Below are 20,543 nucleotides of genomic sequence, written 5' to 3' on the forward strand. Positions count from 1 at the left end.
AGTTATGCGTTTAGTGTTTTGTAAGTGACAGTGATCGATCGATACTGCACTTGGGCTGGGCCGGGCGGAGGGGAAGAACGCAGGTGCTAGCGGGTATCTGGGCTGATCCCGCTAACACTGCGTTTTTGGGAACCCTAAACTGCTGGGGACACTAGTATAGATCTGATCGGATCAGATATTGATCCGTACAGATACTATACCACTAAGGGAGGCGTATGCTGCGTGCGTGGGTGTTAGCGGTACTGGCGCTAATCTGACGCTGCCTGGGGCGACACATATCACCGCCGGGCGATCAGGGGGCTAAACCTTTATTAGGTAATGAACGGCGGGTCCCCTGACACTATAAAAAATAAACGAACTAACCAGCGTCACCCGTAACGGTTATACGGTGATCAGTGGTGAAAGGGTTAACTAGGGGGCAATCAAGGGGTTAAAACATTTATTAGGTAGTATATGGGGGTCCCTGTCACTATAAAACGCTGACGGCGAACCTAAATATTTACGTTCCTAACTAGCGTCACCAGCGACACTAATACAGCGATCAGAAAAATGATCGCTTAGTGACACTGGTGACAGGGGGTGATCAAGGGGTTAAAACTTGGTTAGGGGGGGTTAGGGGGGTATCCTAGACCTAAAGGGGGGTAATACTCAATGCCCTAACACTGTAACTGTCACAAACTGACACCCTGCAGTAATCAGAAAAAAAAAAAAAAATACTGCTTGCTGTCAGTTTGTGACGGGGGGGGGATCGGGGGTGTAAAGTATGCCTGGCATGTTCTACTGTGTGTGTTTGTGTTGTGTGCACTTACATGTCTTCTCTCCTCGGCGCTGGGACGGAAACTGGCAAGCCGAGGAGAGATGACATCACATCCTCCGCCTGTGTGAAACTACACACAGGCAGGGGAGGATTCCGATTGGCTGGGAGCGATCGCGAGGGGGGGGCCACGATCGGATGGTCTCCCCCTCGCCTCCCGACGCTCCCAGTCAAATGCCGACCGCCGCTGGCACCGGGGGGGGGTCCGATCGGACCCCCCGCCCGCGGGAGGCAGATCACGTACAGGTACGTGATTCTGCCTGCCCGTGCCATTCTGCCGACGTATATATACGTTAGGCGGTCGGCAAGTGGTTAAGAATATACCTATTAGGGTTGCACCGATACTAGTATCGGTGCCGATACCGAGTATTTGCACAAGTATCGGTACTCGTGCAAATGCACCGATACCTGAAACCGATACTTTCAGGCTCAATTCTTTGAGCTGTCAGTGGGTCTCCCCAGTGTTAAAGAAGTCCGGTTAATTGGAGCTGTCAAAAAAAAAAAAAAGCAGCTGGCAATGTTTATTAGCAACATTGCTCAGCCCTGAAAGCTAAAATAAAAAGAAACATTGTTTCTTTTTGTATATTTCTGTTTCTTCATCTGCAGATCAAAGGGATGAACAAATGTTCCTCTGTTTAACCCCTTAATAACCCTTAATTTACTCCATTTAATTATTATTTTCCTGATTTTTTTTCTTTTGTTTACGTCTATTTTTTAAATGATAAACAATTAAAACTTTTTTTTTTTGTTTGCTGTGTTAGTGAATATTTTTACACATATATATTTACACATTTCACATTAAAGCGCTACATTAAAAAAAAAATCTATTTCATTTGTAAATCATTTTTCAATGCTTTGTACCATTGCTGACAGCTGAAGTTAAAACACAACAGTTGCAGTAGGTGTCGGTAATTGGTATCGGAGAGTACTAAAAAAAAAAGTATCGGTACTCGTACTCATTCTAAGAAAAAATGGTATCAGTGCATCCCTAATACCTATGTGTAAGAAAAAAAACGCACTGGACTGCATGTGGTGTGAACTGGCCCTAAAGTTTAATCTGCTTGTATTTTGCCTTTCTTGGTTCCTCACTCTCCCCTCCTCATCAATATGTGAGTGAAATTTTTAAATAAAACTATTTTGTTGTCATTACATATCTTATTTTAGACCCAGTGACATCATCACTGGATCACTGTGGTTCTCTATGGAGTGCAGGCAGATCATAGCTGGTAGAAAGAGGCATGCAGGGTAATGTAAATATCACAACACCCTGACTCAGCACTGCTCTTGGCAACCCTCAGCTCTGATAGAAGCAATAGGAGGGCACGTTGGAGGAGCTATGGCAATATCAGAATGCCTTGATGGGGTGGGTGTGTCAAGAGGTGTGGGCATTCCTAGGCATGCTGTATTTACATGCAGACTGCCCTAGGTAACACCCACATGTAATGCTGAGCCTCTATGATTGCAAAAAGAAATACAACGAATGAAAGTGGTGAGCCCCAGAGAGTAAGGCTGGGAAGCAACACGCTAGCTGATGCTGGACAACCTCCAGGCAGGAGATGAGAAATTAGCGGTGACCCAAACAGGAAAAGGGGGTAAATCTTAGGCCTAATTTATACTGGCAGTCAGGGGCGGTAAAAATAGGAGGTTGAATCTCCCAACCACCCTCATTAAAGTGTTACTAAACCCACAACCGTAAAATCTGTCTGCATATGCAGCATAGCATTTGCATTTTAAGATCACCACGCAGGGATTCTTTGTAGATCAGAACAGAACTGTGGTTAAAAATTCAGACATGTGGCCTGTGGTGGAGAGGTAGACTGTAGATGGGACAATCGGGACCGGACAGTAGCGGGAAGAAACATAGATTGGGTAAATTGTACATGTAATAGGACTCAAGAGGTAGGCTGTAGCTGAAATAAACAGAGATGGAGATAGGACTGCAGGAGTGAAAGTCAAATGGGATGGCTGATAAAGTAAAATGGAGAGGAGATGTAGTATGTACTCTTTAAAAAGAGTTGGAGATATCAGTGGAGAGGCAGTTGGATAATTGAGTAGAGAGGTAGCATGTACTGTAGATCCGATAAACAGTATAGGAGATGTTAGTAGAGAGGTAGTACATTGAAACCGGTCTGTCATATGAGTGTTGGGGTAGGAAAATATATTAGATAAACGGGACTGTGGTATGAGTGGAGAGGCAAGGCCCCCCCCTTAGACGGCTCAAATGTTGGCCAATTCCTGCTGAATCAGCCAAATTTCATGCCCTGAGTGGCCCTGCAAACCCTACCCGGCTTGACAAAAGTTGATTAAAAATTGACTGGACCGAGTGGAAAATTTTTGGCCAAACAATGTGCACTCTGTCCAATTCAATCACTTTTTGGCAGCACCACTGTATTAAATCCATTGTAATACATAGTTACATAGTAGGTGAGGTTGAAAAAAGACGCAAGTCCATCAAGTCCAACCTATGTGTGTGATTATGTGTCAATATTACATTACATATCCCTGTATGTTGCGGTCATTCAGGTGATTATCTAATAGTTTCTTGAAGCTATCAATGCTCCCCGCTGAGAACACCGCCTGTGGAAGGGAATTCCACACCCTTGCCGCTCTTACAGTAAAGAACCCTCTACGTAGTTTAAGGTTAAACCTCTTTTCTTCTAATTGTAATGAGTGGCCACGAGTCTTATTAAACTCTCTTCTGCGAAAAAGTTTTATCCCTATTGTGGGGTCACCAGTACAGTATTTGTAAATTGAAATTATATCCCCTCTCAAGCGTCTCTTCTCCAGAGAGAATAAGTTCAGTGCTCGCAACCTTTCCTCATAACTAAGATCCTCCAGACCCTTTATTAGGTTTGTTGCCCTTCTTTGTACTCGCTCCATTTCCAGTACATCCCTCCTGAGGACTGGTGCCCAGAACTGGACAGCATACTCCAGGTGCGGCCGGACCAGAGTCTTGTAGAGCGGGAGAATTATCGTTTTATCTCTGGAGTTGATCCCCCTTTTAATACATGCCAATATTCTGTTTGCTTTATTAGCAGCAGGTTGGCACTGCATGCCATTGCTGAGCCTATCATCTACTAGGACCCCCAGGTCCTTTTCCATCCTAGATTCCCCCAGAGGTTTTCCCCCCCAGTGTATAGATTGCATTCATATTTTTGCCACCCAAATGCATTATTTTGCATTTTTCTACATTGAACCTCATTTGCCATGTAGTCGCCCACCCCATTAATTTGTTCAGGTCTTTTTGCAAGATTTCCACATCCTGCGGAGAAGTTATTGCCCTGCTTAGCTTAGTATCGTCTGCAAATACAGAGATTGAACTGTTTATCCCATCCTCCAGGTCGTTTATGAACAAATTAAATAGGATTGGTCCCAGCACAGAACCCTGGGGAACCCCACTACCCACCCCTGACCATTCTGAGTACTCCCCATTTATCACCACCCTCTGAACACGCCCTTGTAGCCAGTTTTCAATCCATGTACTCACCCTATGGTCCATGCCAACGGACCTTATTTTGTACAGTAAACGTTTATGGGGAACTGTGTCAAATGCTTTTGCAAAATCCAGATACACCACGTCTACGGGCCTTCCTTTATCTAGATGGCAACTCACCTCCTCATAGAAGGTTAATAGATTGGTTTGGCAAGAACGATTCTTCATGAATCCATGCTGATTACTGCTAATGATATCATTCTTATTACTAAAATCTTGTATATAGTCCCTTATCATCCCCTCCAAGAGTTTACATACTATTGATGTTAGGCTAACTGGTATGTAATTCCCAGGGATGTTTTTTGGGCCCTTTTTAAATATTGGTGCTACATTGGCTTTTCTCCAATCAGCTGGTACCATTCCAGTCAATAGACTGTCTGTAAAAAATTAGGAACAACGGTCTGGCAATCACCTGACTGAGTTCCCTAAGTACCCTCGGATGCAAGCCATCTGGTCCCGGTGATTTATTAATGTTAAGTTTCTCAAGTCTAATTTTAATTCCGTCCTCTGTTAACCATGTAGGTGCTTCCTGTGTTGTGTCATGAGGATAAACACTGCAGTTTTGGTTACTGAAGCCCCCCGATTCACTCGTGAAGACTAAGGAGAAGAATAAATTCAATACCTTTGCCATCTCCCCATCCTTTGTAACCAGATGTCCTTCCTCATTCTTTATGGGGCCAATATGGTCTGTCCTCCCTTTTTTACTGTTTACATACTTAAAGAATTTCTTGGGATTTTTTTTGCTCTCCTCCGCTATGTGTCTTTCATGTTCTATCTTAGCCGTCCTAATTGCACCCTTACATTTCTTATTGCATTCTTTATAAAGTCTGAATGCTGAGGATGATCCCTCAACCTTGTATTTTTTGAAGGCCTTCTCCTTTGCTTTTATATGCATTTTTACATTGGAGTTAAGCCATCCAGGATTTTTGTTTGCTCTTTTAAATTTATTACCCAATGGGATACATTGGCTAATGCCCTTATTTAATATGCTCTTAAAGCAAACCCATCTCTCCTCCGTATTCTTTGTTCCTAATATTTTATCCCAATTTATGCCTTTTAGCAAGGTTTGTAGTTTAGGGAAGTTGGCTCTTTTGAAATTCAGTGTCTTTGTGTTCCCTTCATGTTTCCTATTTGTGTGATTTATACTGAAACTAATTGACCTGTGATCGCTGTTACCTAAATTGCCCCGTATTTCCACATCTGTGATCAGGTCTGTATTGTTGGTAATCAGTAGATCCAGTAATGTTTTATTTCTAGTTGGTGCGTCTACCATCTGACCCATAAAATTGTCCTGCAAGACATTAAGGAACTGGCGAGCCTTAAATGAATGCGCGGTTCCCTCCGCCCAGTCTATGTCTGGATAATTAAAATCCCCCATTATGATAACACTTCCCATCCTTGCTGCTAATCCAATTTGTGATAAGAGATCTGTCTCCACTTCCTCCCTTTAGGGGGCCTATAGCATAATCCCAGTATTATTTCTCCTTAGCTTCATCCCTTTGGAGCTCTACCCATAAAGATTCCACCTCCTCCCTAGCTCCCTTAGTGATGTCATCTCTCACATTCACTTGTACATTATTCTTGATATATAGGCATACCCCTCCCCCTTTTTTACCCTCTCTATCCTTGCGGTATAGGGTATACCCTTGAATGTTTGCCAGCCAATCATGAGAGCTGTTGAACCAGGTTTCTGAAATTCCCACAAAATCCAAATCCTCCTTGTACAACAGTATCTCTAGTTCACCCATCTTGTCCGCCATGCTCCTGGCATTAGTGAACATGCCACATAGTTTAGACCGGTCGCATATTGTCCTCGTATTGGGTGTTTCAAGATTGCAACTAGGACTTGCTACTATACTCACCTTGTGTTTTTGTGCTTTGGTTAACCTACCACTAATGCCCCCAATACTACCCTCTGGAATATCTTCCGCGCTGGCTATCACTGTCTCTGGACCTCCCCCCCCATCGCCTAGTTTAAAAACCCCTCTAACTTTTTGGCCATCTTCATTCCCAGCAGATCTGCACCCTCCTCATTTAGGTGCAGTTCGTCCCTTCTATAGTACCGGTTACCGACTGAGAAGTCGGCCCAGTCCTCCAGGAACCCAAACCCCTCCTTACTACACCAGCTCTTCAGCCACTTGTTTACTTCCCTAATCTCCCTCTACCTTTCTGGTGTGGCTCGATGTACCGGTAGTATTCCTGAGAATACTACCTTGGAGGTCCTTTTCCTCAATTTAGCACCTAAATCCCTAAAATCGTTCTTTTATACAATACAATTGCTGACAGTGGAGGTAGGGAAATTGATTGAGAAATTTGAGCTGATAAACAGGACTGTAAAGGTAGAATATAGATCAGATAACCAGGATGAGTGTTATGAGTGGTAAGTTAGCATGTAGATGATTGTTTGTTCTTGTGACAGGTTTTGCGGGAGCTTCTGGAGGTTTGGTCATCAGGTAGCATGGTGAAACGCACGCCTTACCCCCAAATGCTACATCTTGGTCGTTGTATCTTCATCTGCATAAGTCTTCTGAATAAAGAGGAATTGGAGGGGTGCAAACAAGGTAGGCGACTGTACAACATGGCAGCAGTTCTTCTCCTGTAACCTGTTTCTTTTCTTTCATACTGCCAACTCATCTCTTGTCTCTGATGCACAGAAATGCTGCATGCTCTGACCTCTGGAACTCACTTATACCTGGACAGCGCTCTTCATCAAGTAAGGCTTTTGGGAATGGTAGTGGCTGAGTGCCTGAGCCAGAAAATCGATCACGAAGGTCCCAGTCTTTCTTTCCAGGTAGGGACCAGTGTTTAACCGTTGGACAAGGTTTCCAAACTTTCTAATCGTGCCTTCACTCCTTCTGGGAGTTGGGCTTTAAAGTTGAGTGTGACAGCCCATCTAATGTACACAAATCCTCTGCATCCTGCAGTATGAGGAGGATGACGAGATCAAGGGCTTGAAGTCACTACTAAACCCTCCATGTATTTGTCTGTCAGACACTCCAGATGACGCAAGAACTCCATCTGAGAGGTCAGTAGATTTAATAAATGCTTCATGCTGTGCTGGTATGTGTGTCTTGTTGTATAGAACTTCGTAATAGATAGTATGTTGTCCTTATAGTTCAACAGTCCCAACCTCTAAGAAGGAGGTAAAACACCAGGAGGGACAAAAAACTGATACTGGGTCAGAATCGGAACTGGACAGGTGAGTTTTATTATCGGAAGCTCATTTGTTGTTAATGCAGCTGATTTGCAGAATTAGGATCTGTGCATGGTTACGTTGGTCCCTATATGTAAGCAAGGTTGCCAATCATACATTTTCAAAATGTATATTTTCACTTTACATTACTTTGTTTACAATTATCCTTCTCTAAAAAGCGAATTGTGAAAAAAAAAAGAATATATATATTGACAGATGTCAAAATCACGGATTTTACAAATTGTCCAAGAATTTACTGATAAATGGCGACCCTGTATGTAAGTGCTGGGTCTTTGATGCAGACTTTTAGGGCAGCTTTGATGCCAAAGAACAATAGTATGAGCGTGAAAATAAGACCTCAATTATTATTCCTCTGAGGGCCCATTCACACTGTTGCAGTGCGGTAACACATGCCTTTTGACTTCTGTTATGCTGTGCATCAATGAGCGTTGAATTAATGCAGCCCAATAAAAATTAATGGGCCGCTAACTCACCAAAAAATGCATGTTTTACTTTTAGCAGCGTACCACAACACTCATTAGTGTGTTGCCACATGTTGCGCTGTTCTGCAATGCACATCTGTTGGCAAGGTGGGTGTGGGTACCATTCAGATTGAAGGGCAGCATATCGCACCAGCGCATGTAACACGCATTACTATACGCCAGTGTAAATAGGCTCTGAATTTTCTTTGGGGGACGCTGCTAATCTATGGGAATATAAGCCCTTCTCCAGGAGGATGGGCAGGAAGCAAAATGATATAAGGCATTGCTTGCCTCCTGTGGGCTGTACCCCTCTGCACAATAGCTGCAATGTCAGTTAACTTCTGTGTGCTGTCAGTGCTACAATAAAGTAAAATAATCCAATATTTCTAATGTACCAAACACAGTAGATGTAGTATAATGGCGACCTTTATGTTCATTATCATCCCATGTAGTCCATTAGCTCAGTTGTGGTGTTGTGAGTATGGATTTGGGGGCAGGAGAGCCCAGGATCCTGCATTGCTTCTACTGGACCAGTTCCTGACATCTGATTCGGAGTGAGTGGAAGAAGGCTTGGTTTTTACAGTTAAAGGCTTTGCAGAATTTTAGCTCCTTGTATCCCTGGATCTAATGATGAAAACTTTTGCTTTTATGATAGATTTACTTTTAAAGCTATAAAATAAAAGTACAAAATCCACAAGAAATAGTAGGTGCCCTCTAGTGCTTGACCGACCTTCCCTACATCTGTCTGCTTTTTAATTGTTGCTGCAGTCCATGCAAAAATTCAAGAATAATACAGCACAAATCTGCACCCCTGCTTGTGACCGCACCTAGACCCAGTGGATGACCACATACAGTTAGGTCCATATATAGTTGGACACCTGCACAATTTTCATACTTTTGGCTCTGTATGCCACCAGAATAAAATTTTAAAACGAAACAATCCAAATGAATATGAAGTGCAGACTTTAACCTTTAATTCAAGGGGTTGAACATAAATATCAAGTACAAATTTTAGGAACTGCAACCATTTTTATGCGCAGTCCCCCCATTTTCAGGGGCTCAAATGTAATTGGACAAATTAATTTAATTATAAATAAAATGTTCATTTTGAATAATTTGGTGAGAATCCTTTTCTGGCAATGACTGCCTGAAGTCTGGAACCCATGGACATTACCAAGGACTGTGTTTCATCCTTTCTGACGCTTTGCCAGGCTCTAACTGCAGCTGTCTTCAGTTGTTCTTTGTTTGTGGCTCTTTCTGCCTTTTTAGTTTTGCCTTCATGCCTTGCCTGCATGCTTAATTGGGTTGAGATCAGTTGATTGACTCTGCAGAATATTCCACTTTTCCTTCAAAAGCTCCTGGGTTGCTTTTGCAGTGTTTTGGATCATTGTCCATCTGTACTGTAAAGCGCCGTCCAATCAACTTTGCTGCATTTGGCTGAATCTGGTCTGACAGTATATTTCTAAACACTGCAGAATTTATCCGGCTGCTTCTGTCTTCTGGGCTTTAAAGAGACCGCCTCACTTTGCCTTGAATGGGAAAGGGGGGACAGGGTCTCTTTTGAAGTGAACCTTTAATTGTCCTGACCAGTTTCTTTTAACTTTTGCCAATGCTTTTTCCAAATCTCCACAACAGTGATGATGACCTGACTCCATATGACATGAGTGCAGACACCGAGCTGAAAAAGAACAAAACTCCATCGTATATTCGGGATTGTATGGAAGGTGAGATGGACACCCATTTGGTTCATCTATTTATACCAGTTATTGGTAGGGCTGCAACTAACGATTATTTTCATAATCGATTAGTTGGCCGATTATTGTTTAGATTAATCGGTTAATAACCTTAAAAAAAGAGTGTGGTGTATAATTTAGTTAATATGTAAAGTTTTTTTTAGAAAAAGGGCAATTTATTCTTAAATATCTTTTATGCAGTGGTAAATATAAATAACCAACTATATGGTCAGGGAGCAAAATATCTAATCCACTCTGAGAATAACAGACAGAAGAGATATACTGTATATACTATTAGAGGAGATATACTGTATATACTATTAGAGGAGATATACTGTATATACTATTAGAGGAGATATACTGTATATGCTATTAGAGGAGATATACTGTATATGCTATTAGAGGAGATATACTGTATATGCTATTAAAGGGTGAATCTGGTAAATATCATCAGACTCAGACATCAAACTTTTTTATTTAAAAAAAACAATGTCTTCCTTAAAAAAAAATCATTTTAAGAAAGTTTGTTTGATTTTCTAATCGTTAGTGGGGTCAAATCGACGTTCATTTTCGACCACAGTGATGGGAAAATTTGGAAATAATAGAAAACTTCTTGGTCAAAGGAATTTTCAGACAGTGTATGTGGTTTTCGTTCAGAAATTACATTCATTCAGAATGTTAAAAACAAGTGAAAATTTCAAACGTTCTTTCATTCAGTGAATGTACAAAGATTTTTCGTCTGAATATTCTAGTCTGAAAATTGATCTATGTGGGCAGCATAAGGCTCAGTACACACCTATGCAGTTTGCTTTTGATCTGTTTCTGCAGTGCTTTTTGCTGTGCGTTTTGATTTTTTCGCACGTGATTTTGCTTTGATTTGCGTTTATGCATTTTTTTTGGCCAATTTGTTGTTGGGCAGAATAAAAAACACAAATTGCTGCAAAAACGCATTACATGCTTTTCTGCAGCTTCTCCATTGAACTATATTGAACCAAAAAAGCCCCGCTTTGCGTTTTAAAAAACGTCCAAATACGCAGTGGCTGAAAAAGCATAGATGTGAACGTGTCCCATAGGAAACCATGTAAAGGAACTGTAGTGCGTTTCTGCAAAAAGCACCAAAGAACACCTAGATGCGAACCAGATCTAAGAAGTTTAGTAACATAATGGGGTTAAAAAAACTAAAATTAGCCCTTTATAGTACAAAAAAAGCAAATAATCGCTACTGTAAGGGGTTCATTTTTTTTTTTACTGTAGAACTGTGAAAGTAATATTTACAGTAGCGATTATTTGCTCTTTTTGTACTATAAAAGGACTAATTTTAGTTTTTTTTTAACCCCATTATGTTACTGGCCGATTAATCGATTATGAAAATAGTAATTGATTAATTTCATAATCGATCAGTTGTCGATTCATCGATTAGTTGTTTCAGCCCTAGTTATTGGATTTCATTAATATTGCTATGGCTAGAGTACTCTGTTATGGGTCACATATTTTTAATAAGGATTATCTTGGTCTCATCATTTTTATTTTTATTTTCTCTTTGTAGTTCTGTTATCAGAGGATGTGGAGAAAGTGGAAGTAACAATGTCTTCACTGGCCACCCTGATCCGCTCAAACTCTGCTGCCACCAAAGAGGTACTGGAATAAACTTATAATGGGTCCGAGAACTAGAGATGTTCCTTAAAGCCCTTATTATGTTGGTTCTGATCGAGCAAATAAAGAAAATATATAGCATTTGATGTGTAGATCTAAAGTACAGTTTTATTTAACATATGTGCATGTTCATTTTAGTACAAATATTTACTTTCTGGTACATTTTATCATATGGATCTAGTGTATATGACTGACTGCACACAATGGAGTTGACTTACTAAAACTGGAGATTGCAAAATCTGGAAATCTGGTGCAGCTCTTCATAGAAACCAATCAGCTTCAAGGTTTTTTTTTTTTTTCCCAAAATGCTTTTTATTGAAAAGTTTCAAACTTTTACAAAGCTCACATATAAATAAAGTAGAAAGGAAGAAACGTATTCATAGAATAGCGGATCAAAAATGGCCAAGTGTCCAAAAAGTAGCACAAAAATGTAAGACATAGAAATGGAAACCGATACATCTCAAAGCTTAAAGCGATATTAAAGCCTTGATTTTTTATTTTTTTTTAACCACTTCCCGCCTGGCCTATAGCAAAATGATGGCCGGGAAATGGTTCAGTTATCCTGACTGGGCGTCATATGATGTCCAGCAGGATAAGTCCCGATCGCGCGCCCGTGGGGGCGGCAGCGCGGCGATCGTTGGTGTGGTGTGTCAGTCTGACGGAGGCTCTTTACCACGTGATCAACCGTGTCCAATCATGGCTGATCACGATGTAAACAGGGAGAGCCGTTTATCGGCTTTTCTCATTTGTGTCTGACAGACGCAAGTAGACAAGAGCCAATCAGCTGCCCTCCTGACAGGGGGGGTCTGTGCTGATTGTTTCCCAGCACAGCCCCCCGCGGATGCCCGCCCAGGACCACCAGGGGTGCCCACAAAGGAACCCCAACAGGTATGCCACCCTAGACCACCAGGGATATGCCAATCAGTGCCCAGGCAGCTGCCAATCAGTGCCCATTAATAATGCCTGCCATTGCCTTCAGTGATGCCTATCAGTGCTCATCGTCAGTGCCATCTCATTGGTGCCACCTTATCAGTGCCCATCATTAAAGGAGAAAACTTACTTTTTTACAAAATTTTATAACAGAAACAAAGAAATTATTATTATTTTTTTTTTTTTTCAAAATTTTCGCAAAAAATTGAACCAACTTGGGACACTTCCAGAGCTTATAGAAAAAAATTTGCTGGACTACCCTGACATCGTGGGCAGTCCGGGGTAGGCTTACAACCCGATTTAAATAACTTAAGGGGAGTACGATATACCCTGTGGATGATGAATAATTTAGTGAGTCTCTGCATATTAAACTAATATATTAAACCAGAAATCTTCTGAGATCTCGCCCAGATCCCACTTCCACCCATTACGACTTGGAAGGGCTAGGTTAGTCAGGTACTTTTCTAGCAGTTGTTTTTATAGGGAGGAGATAAGACCCTGTTTTCCGGAGGTTGCCTCCACAGAGGTAAATAACGGCATATTTTTTTGAAGGCATCACCCTTGGTACCGTTTTTTTTTAGCGCCGGCGGTTGGCTTTCTTATGATAACAATCGGTGCGGCTAAGAAGCCGCTCGATTTGTTCTCGGGAGCGGACGACCCCCTCCTCCCGCCACTTTCCGGGGCTCACCCAGGCTCTCCCGTCTCATCGGGTGGCCAGAGCGACTAGACCCCAACTAAGCCACAATGGGCTTTGATCGGGTCTCAGTTCTATTAACCCGGAAGCGATGTCATGACAATACTTCCGGTTTACTGAAGCCTTAAAGGCGCCAGATTTAAAAAAATGACAGTATTCAAAACAGCCAAACTTGGCGTTTTGAATGCTTTTACGTAGGGCTGCAACTAACTTATTTTCATAATCGATTAGTTGGCCGATTATTGTTTCGATTAATCAATTAATAACCTTAGAAAACAGTGTGGTGTATAATTTAGTTAATATGTAAAGTTTTTTAAAAAAAGGCAATTTATTCTTAAATATTTCTATGCAGTGGTAAATATAAATAACCAACTATATGGTTGGGGAGCAAAATATCGAATCCACTCTGAGAATAACAGACAGAAGAGATATACTGTATATACTAATAGAGGAGATATACTGACTATATTGATCCGTGTGGCCACCATAAGGCTTGGTACACACCTATGCAGTTTGCTTTTGATCTGTTTCTGCAGTGCTTTTTGCTGTGCGTTTTGTTTTTTGTGCACGTGATTTTGCTGTGATTTGCGTTTTTGCTATTTTTTTTGGCCAATTTGTTGTTGGGCAGATTAAAAAACACAAATTGCTGCAAAAACGCATTACATGCTTTTCTGCAGCTTCTCCATTGAAGTATATTGAACCAAAAAAGCACCGTTTTGCGTTAAAAGTCCTTGACCCTTTCCAAATACGCAACGGCTGAAAAAGCATATGAACTTGTCCCGTAGGAAACCATGTAACTGTAGTGCGTTTCTGCAAAGAGCACCAAAAAAAACATAGATGTGAACCAGGTCTAAGACGTTTAGTAACTTAATGGGGTTAAAAAAACTAAAATTAGCCCTTTATAGTACAAAAAAAGCTGATCAGCATTACTGTAAGGGGTTGGGTTTTTTTTGTTTTTTTTTTTTTTTTTACTGTAGAACTGTTAAAGTAATATTTACAGTAGCAATTATTTGCTCTTTTTTGTACTATAAAGGACTCATTTTATTTATTTTTTTAACCCCATTATGTTACTGGCCGATTAATCGATTTATGAAAATAGTAATCGATTAATTTCATAATCGATTAGTTGACGATTAATCGATTAGTTGTTTCAGCCCTACTTTTACGTGCAAAGGAGGGATTATAGACCCCAGATCCCTCCACAAAGAGTACCAGTCACTGCCTATTACTGTCACAAGGGATGTTTACATTCCTTGTGACAGCAAAAAAGTGATAAAAGTTTTTTATAAAGTGACAGTGTAAGATAAATAAATAATAAAAATTTTAAAGCACCCCATCCCTCCGTGCTCGCGCGCAGAAGCGAACGCGTACGTAAGTTGCGCCCGCAAATGTAAACCGCGTTCAAACCACACATGTGAGGTATTGCCGTGATTTTTAGTTTGAGAGCAATAATTCTAGCACTAGATCTCCTCTAACTCTAAACTGGTAACCGTTAAAAATTTTTAAAGCATTGCCTATGGAGATCTTTAAGTACCATAGTTTGTTGCCATTCCACAATTGTGCGGGGTTTTAAAGCATGACATATTAGGTATCTATTTACTCTGCGTAACATTATCTTTCACATTATACAAAAAAATTGGGCTAACTTTACTGTTTTTTTTTTTTTTTGTTTTTTTTTTAATTCATGAAAGTATAAATATATATATATATATATATATATATATATATATATATATATATATATATATATATATATATATATATATATATATATAAATAAATGCATTTGAAAGACCGCTGCACAAATACAGTGTGACATAAAGCATTGCAACATTTTATTCTTTAGGGCAGGGATATGCAATTAGCGGACCTCCAGCTGTTGCAGAACTACAAGTCCCAACAAGGCGTAGCAAGACTCTGACAGCCACAAGCATGACACCCAGAGGCAGAGGCATGATGAGACTTGTAGTTTTGCAACAGCTGGAGGTCCGCTAATTGCATACCCCTGCTCTAGGGTCTCTGATTAAAAAAATATATATATAATGTTTGGGGGTTCTAAGTAATTTTTCTAGCAAAACCTACTGATTTTAACTTGTAAGCAACAAGTGTCAGAAAAAAAAGCTTATGCTGTGTACACACGAGCGGAATGTCCGACAGAAAAAGTCCGACGGGAGCTTTTCATCGTATATGCCGATCGTGTGTATGCCCCATCGGACTTTCTACGTCAAATTCTGACGAACCTAGAAAGAGAACATGTTCTAAATTTTTCCGACAGAACCAATTCCTATCAGGAAAACCGCTTGTCTGTATGCTGTTCCGATGGACCAAAAACGACGCATGCTCTGAAGCAAGTACGAGACAGAAGCTATTGGCAACTGGCTATTGAACTTCCGTTTTCTAGTCCGTACGTGTTGTACGTCACCGCGTTCTGGACGGTCGGAATTTGGTGTGACCGTGTGTAGGCAAGACAGCTTGAGTGGAATTCCGTCGGAAAAACCTTCAGAGTTTATTCTGATGGGAAAACCGGTCGTGTGTACAGGGCATTAGGCATGAAGGGGTTAAATGAACAAGTTGAAGTTGGAAACGGATTACAAAATAATTGTCAGTCTTCTGTTCACATATCTGCTTGGCCATGTCACATCTGTGCAGATGGAGTCTATTTTGCAGCAAACCACTAACTGCCTTTCATTGTCCTTTTTCATGCAGGTCAGTACAGAACTTGCCAAAATTCTTTTACACCTTGGTGACTGTCCTGGAGTAGAGAATTTCACACAGCTGAGGTTTGCAGCTATGGTTGCTGTCACTGTTACAGATCCTGTGCTGGTAAGACTTTCCAACCATCCAACAGCACTGTATTTACACTAAAGTGGAGTAAAATCTACAGTCTTAAATTCCAAGTATTGATGCCTTGTTTTGTGGGCAGCTTTATGTGATTGTAGCTTGAGCCTTACTCTCTTGACAGGTGTCGCAGTATCTTACTGGAGAATTCTATTCCCCAAACTACAGCCTGAGACAGAGAATGGACATTTTGGATGTAAGTATGCCTCTAATGCAATGATGAGTTTTGTACCATCAGATGCACCATTCCAGCATGGAGTTGGTTTGTTTGCGCACTTAATGGCCTTGAGGTATAGACCAACTTCCAGAGGCGTAGCTTGAAGCTTGTGGGCCCCGATGTAAAAGTTGACCTGGGTCCCCCCCACTACCACCATGTGTGCAGATACACCCACCTCACGCCAAGATACTCAAAGTGGCTTAAGAGTTTAGAGTTTGCTGAGTTCCTCCTTACATTAAAGGACAGGGGGGAAACCCCTGGAGAATCAGAGGACAGGAGAATCAGAGGACAGGGACCCCTGGCAGGTCATTTGGCATAGTGCTGGAATGGCTTTCCCATTCCAGCACTATAAACAGCCCCCCCCCCCCCCCCAATACACAAGGCTGAAATCAAATTCCTTTACACACAGTCTGTCAGCATTCACAGGGTGTATCTGGGTTTTATGTTGCCGATCTGACCTGTGAAATCCCCTGGTTGGTACAGCAGTGTAGTTGCAGTAGGCAGATACACCCTGTGCAGATCGTGGCTGACTGGATGTGTTGTAAAAGAATGTGATTTCAGCCCTGTGGAGGAGGAACAGTATAGAGTGCTGTACTGGGAAAGAAGCTCAGCAGTGGGCATAGCATCCAGGGCGGAGGGGGTGGTCAGGGGGCTTTAGGGGGGGGGTGAAACTTTGATCGGGGGGGGGGGGGGGGGCGAAGCCACGTGACGTGAAATCTGGAGCCTGCAGCCCCTCAGGACCCCTCTGGAGGTGTTAAGGGATAAGGTGATAATATTATTTAGGCAGCTACCCACATGTGCAAAGATTTAAGTCATTGAATGTAGTGCTTTAAAGTAAAATAAGTAAAAGTGAATTAAGTAAAGTTCTGTATGCAGAAACGTCCTCAAAGCTGAACTCCAGCCTTATTCCTAGTCTTGCACAATTGTACAGGCTCCTCTCTTGTATTTGATGTTCACTGCACTCTGTAAGCTTTTCGTAGTGTGCATTTGAAGCTGCAGCAAGTCGCATGGAGCCCACCTCATTGCATTCGATTTCTTTCAATCATGAAGACTCAACATCACATGTGGGCATTTTGATATATGCATTATTCCTCCCAAGAGCCAGCTTATTTCTTACATCAAGTCTCCCAGCTATTGAGAGGAACACTGAGACAGGGTGCTTTGATGATTTCAGCAAGTTATGTAAAGCACCCTGCCAGCCTCTCCCACCAGCCATGATCTGCCTGCATTGCATAGAAAAGCATGAAGACCCCTTGATAATATCAGTGGGTCTAAATTGGGGTATGCAATACCAATGAAAAAGCTTTATTTAAATATTTCATTAGCATGTTGATGAGGGGGAAAGGGAGGAACCAACTTAAACTTTAGGATTAAATTTCAGTTTTAAATAGATTCATGCCTTATACATGATTAGTTCAGTAAGTGAAACATAATACAGAATAAAGCAAACCAATAAGTTTCTGAAATAGTCTGAAGTGCAAATGATGTACATATTTTAGTCAACATTAATCTGCTGTATAAGGGCAGAGGCAGTAAGATTATGTGAATGATTACATCATCTGTCTCCGGTGGTGTAAACCAGTGTTTCTCAACTCCAGTCCTCAAGGTGCCCCAACAGGTCATGTTTTCAGGATTTCCCTCGGATAAAACAGCTGTGGTAATTACTAAGGCAGTGAAACTGATCAAATCACCTGTACAAATCACCTGTCATCCTGAAAACATGACCTGTTGGGGCGCCTTGAGGACTGGAGTTGAGAAACACTGGTGTAGACACGTCAGCCTTGTACCAGAGTGACATAAGTCTCTATTGTCTAGTCTCCATTCTTATTTCAGACACTTGGGAAAAAAAAAGGTCCAATGTTGTCAGGCAGACTACAGCAGCAGCACTGAGCTAGGTCCTGTCTTCTGGCCAGTATGGTTTTTCCCTGTGTCTTTAAATGTTCCTCTTTTGGCAGGTTTTGGCATCAGCTGCTCAGGAACTTTCAGATGCTACAACCCCAATAAAACTGGTAGGTCCTGAAGAAGAGGCTGAAGATCGCCTTTCAGCTAGACACCCTGTGGTGACACATCAGAGTGAGGCACCTGTTGATTGGAGGAAAGTTGTGGAGGAGAGGATCGCAAGCAAGACTAAACGCTTTGCTAAGGTATCTGCCTGAAATAAAAAACTTAGGGCAACGTGTACCATACACATGCACAGAATCATGACATTTGTTCTACTGTCTGTAGGGTCAGACAAGAGCCACCCCAGCTCCAACCCCAAACAGATTTCATGCTGTTGCTGGCTACTTTTTCTTCCCTCTCATCCAGAACTATGACAGGTAAATATAACAATATTGGTTGCAACATATGAAGTGAATCTTCTTTTAGTTGTCATGCACTAAAACCAAAACATAAATGTAATATATTGCAGCATACCATGTCTTAGATGTGGTGGCTTCTTCAGTCTTTCTTGTCCATTGAGGGACACGGGAAGTCTTTAAGCTTTGGAGTATACTGCCGCCTACAGGAGGATTGGACACTAGCAAACCACAAAAACTGTAGGCCAGCTCAGGATAACCCTGCCCATTAATTAGAATGCTTCAGTTTTTGGTATTGTCTCAACTATGGCCCTTTGCTTGCCTTTATCCGGCTCTTGGAGCACTATTCCTCCAACTGAAATCATTAATGGGGCACTATTCCACCCACTGACGCCATTGATGGGGAACTTTTCCTTCTCTGCACTCTTCTGTACATTAACTGGAGGTTCCTTTTATCTATTACAGCTTATCGGTGTGGTTCTACTCAGCCTGACTTTTGGAATACCACATCTGCACTCCGCTAGACTGCATGTGTGGGATAGGCTGGAAATTACCTTTTGGATGCTCGGATCACCTGGAGTGCTTTTCAGACTGCATTCTGGTATTAGTCAGCTGCAGAGGTTTTCCAGGTCCAGAGATGTTGGATTGCTTAGAGCTTTAATGGGGTGCTTACTATTCCTGGCCTGCATATCATTGACCCAAAGACCCAATTGATAAGCTCTTGGAAGCAAGAGCTTTGTTCTTGCTGGCAGGCCCTGTCCTTCATCCATTTTTGACTGTGACCTTATTTTTTCAAACCATGTTTGACTGGTCAAAATTCCTTAACTGGATCTCAAAGCTCTGAATGTCCAAAAATTTCACATGGAATCAAATCTGTTACTGCCTTTCTTCATCAGAGACTTTCTGACTTGACAGTAAAACTCAAGGATGCTTACTTACATGGCTCCATCTGTGTGATTCCTCCTTTTTGCTGTGGGTCCCTTAACCACTACTCCATGGCCCTGCTCTTTGGCCCCTTTTAGCCTTTCATCCGCACCTTGAGTGTTCACCCATTGTGGGATACTTAGATAACCACCTGTTGAGAGAACAGTCAGTGTGGGCTTTTTTGGACAACATGAAATTTACCATCAAATTTTAGGATTTAGATTTATCCTGTACCTTCATATATTATCATTGGAATCAATTATTTGTAGTATCTGGATCTAGTTCTGGACACAGCTCAGGCAAGAGTGTTCCTTCCAAAGGAGAAATTTCATATGTTTGAGTCTCAGATTCAAACTCCTCAGTACAGGAGCTGTCCCACTCTCTGCTTTTGCTTGTGAGTCCTAGGTTTGATGGTAGCCTCTTTCAAGATAGTCCATTTGCCCAATTTCAGCCCAGACCTCTAGAATGCAAAGTTCTGTCGTGGTGGAACAAGCCGATTCAGTCTCTGAACAGACTGATTTGTCTATCACCTCCTGGCATCCAGGTATGACAACAAACTAGACAGGTTAATCTCCAGGGATTCTACAGGGATCTGCTAGCGGAAGTATAGGATGCTCTAATGGCTATGTGTGGGATTAGTACGTCCTGATCTATGCCTTTCCTCCCCTGAAACTTCTTCCTCATCTGCTTTGCAGCAATAAACTGGTGGACATTCAGTTGATTCTCATTAGGCTGGAGTGGCTCAGGCAGATGCCAGGAGCCTTACCAGGTTGGATGTACCACAGTTGTCCCATGGGCTCTACCAGATCATAAGAATCACATGCACTAAGGACTGATTTGCCATCCTGCTTCACGGTCATTGGCATGGCTGTTAAAGACTAGGTTCTGAGTAACAGGGACATGTTTGAGTCTGTGAATCCTACAATTCTGAAAGCTAGGAATCCTACCACAAGGTCTGTTGCCAGACATTGAAGCCATACTTCATTTGGAGTCTCAAGGCTTTCCCCACATGAGTTTTTCTGTGAGAAAAACTCTCCTTTATACAGCTCAGTATGGACCAGTGTCTGGCATTCAGCACCATCAAGGGTCAGGTTTTTGCCATTTCTTTTCTGTTTCAGAGATCATATTATTCTCGAATAAGGACTTTTGTACATGGGGTCTCCCATGTAACTTCTCCATCTCTGTGGGATCTGAATCTGGTTCTCTCTGCACTTCAGAAACTGCCATCTGAATCCATTAGTCACTCCTCTCTCCACCTTAACCCACAAGTCTTTG

The 20,543-nt window shown here is 41.7% G+C and overlaps 1 protein-coding gene across 1 annotated transcript in view; it reads left to right on the top strand.

Moving 5' to 3' along the window:
- The window catches only part of TELO2 (telomere maintenance 2), a 58,195-nt gene that overhangs the window by 21,101 nt on the left and 16,551 nt on the right, over positions 1-20,543 (top strand). The window contains exons 8-17 of the mRNA XM_073636605.1: positions 6,727-6,868; positions 6,962-7,098; positions 7,232-7,332; positions 7,423-7,506; positions 9,618-9,706; positions 11,262-11,350; positions 15,699-15,815; positions 15,955-16,026; positions 18,003-18,191; positions 18,274-18,365. Of these exons, the coding sequence (XP_073492706.1) occupies positions 6,727-6,868; positions 6,962-7,098; positions 7,232-7,332; positions 7,423-7,506; positions 9,618-9,706; positions 11,262-11,350; positions 15,699-15,815; positions 15,955-16,026; positions 18,003-18,191; positions 18,274-18,365 (1,112 nt within the window). The remainder of the gene's footprint in view (positions 1-6,726; positions 6,869-6,961; positions 7,099-7,231; positions 7,333-7,422; positions 7,507-9,617; positions 9,707-11,261; positions 11,351-15,698; positions 15,816-15,954; positions 16,027-18,002; positions 18,192-18,273; positions 18,366-20,543) is intronic.

Source organism: Aquarana catesbeiana, linkage group LG06 (assembly GCF_042186555.1).
Source record: "Aquarana catesbeiana isolate 2022-GZ linkage group LG06, ASM4218655v1, whole genome shotgun sequence".
In the NCBI taxonomy this organism is placed as follows: Eukaryota; Metazoa; Chordata; class Amphibia; order Anura; family Ranidae; genus Aquarana; species Aquarana catesbeiana.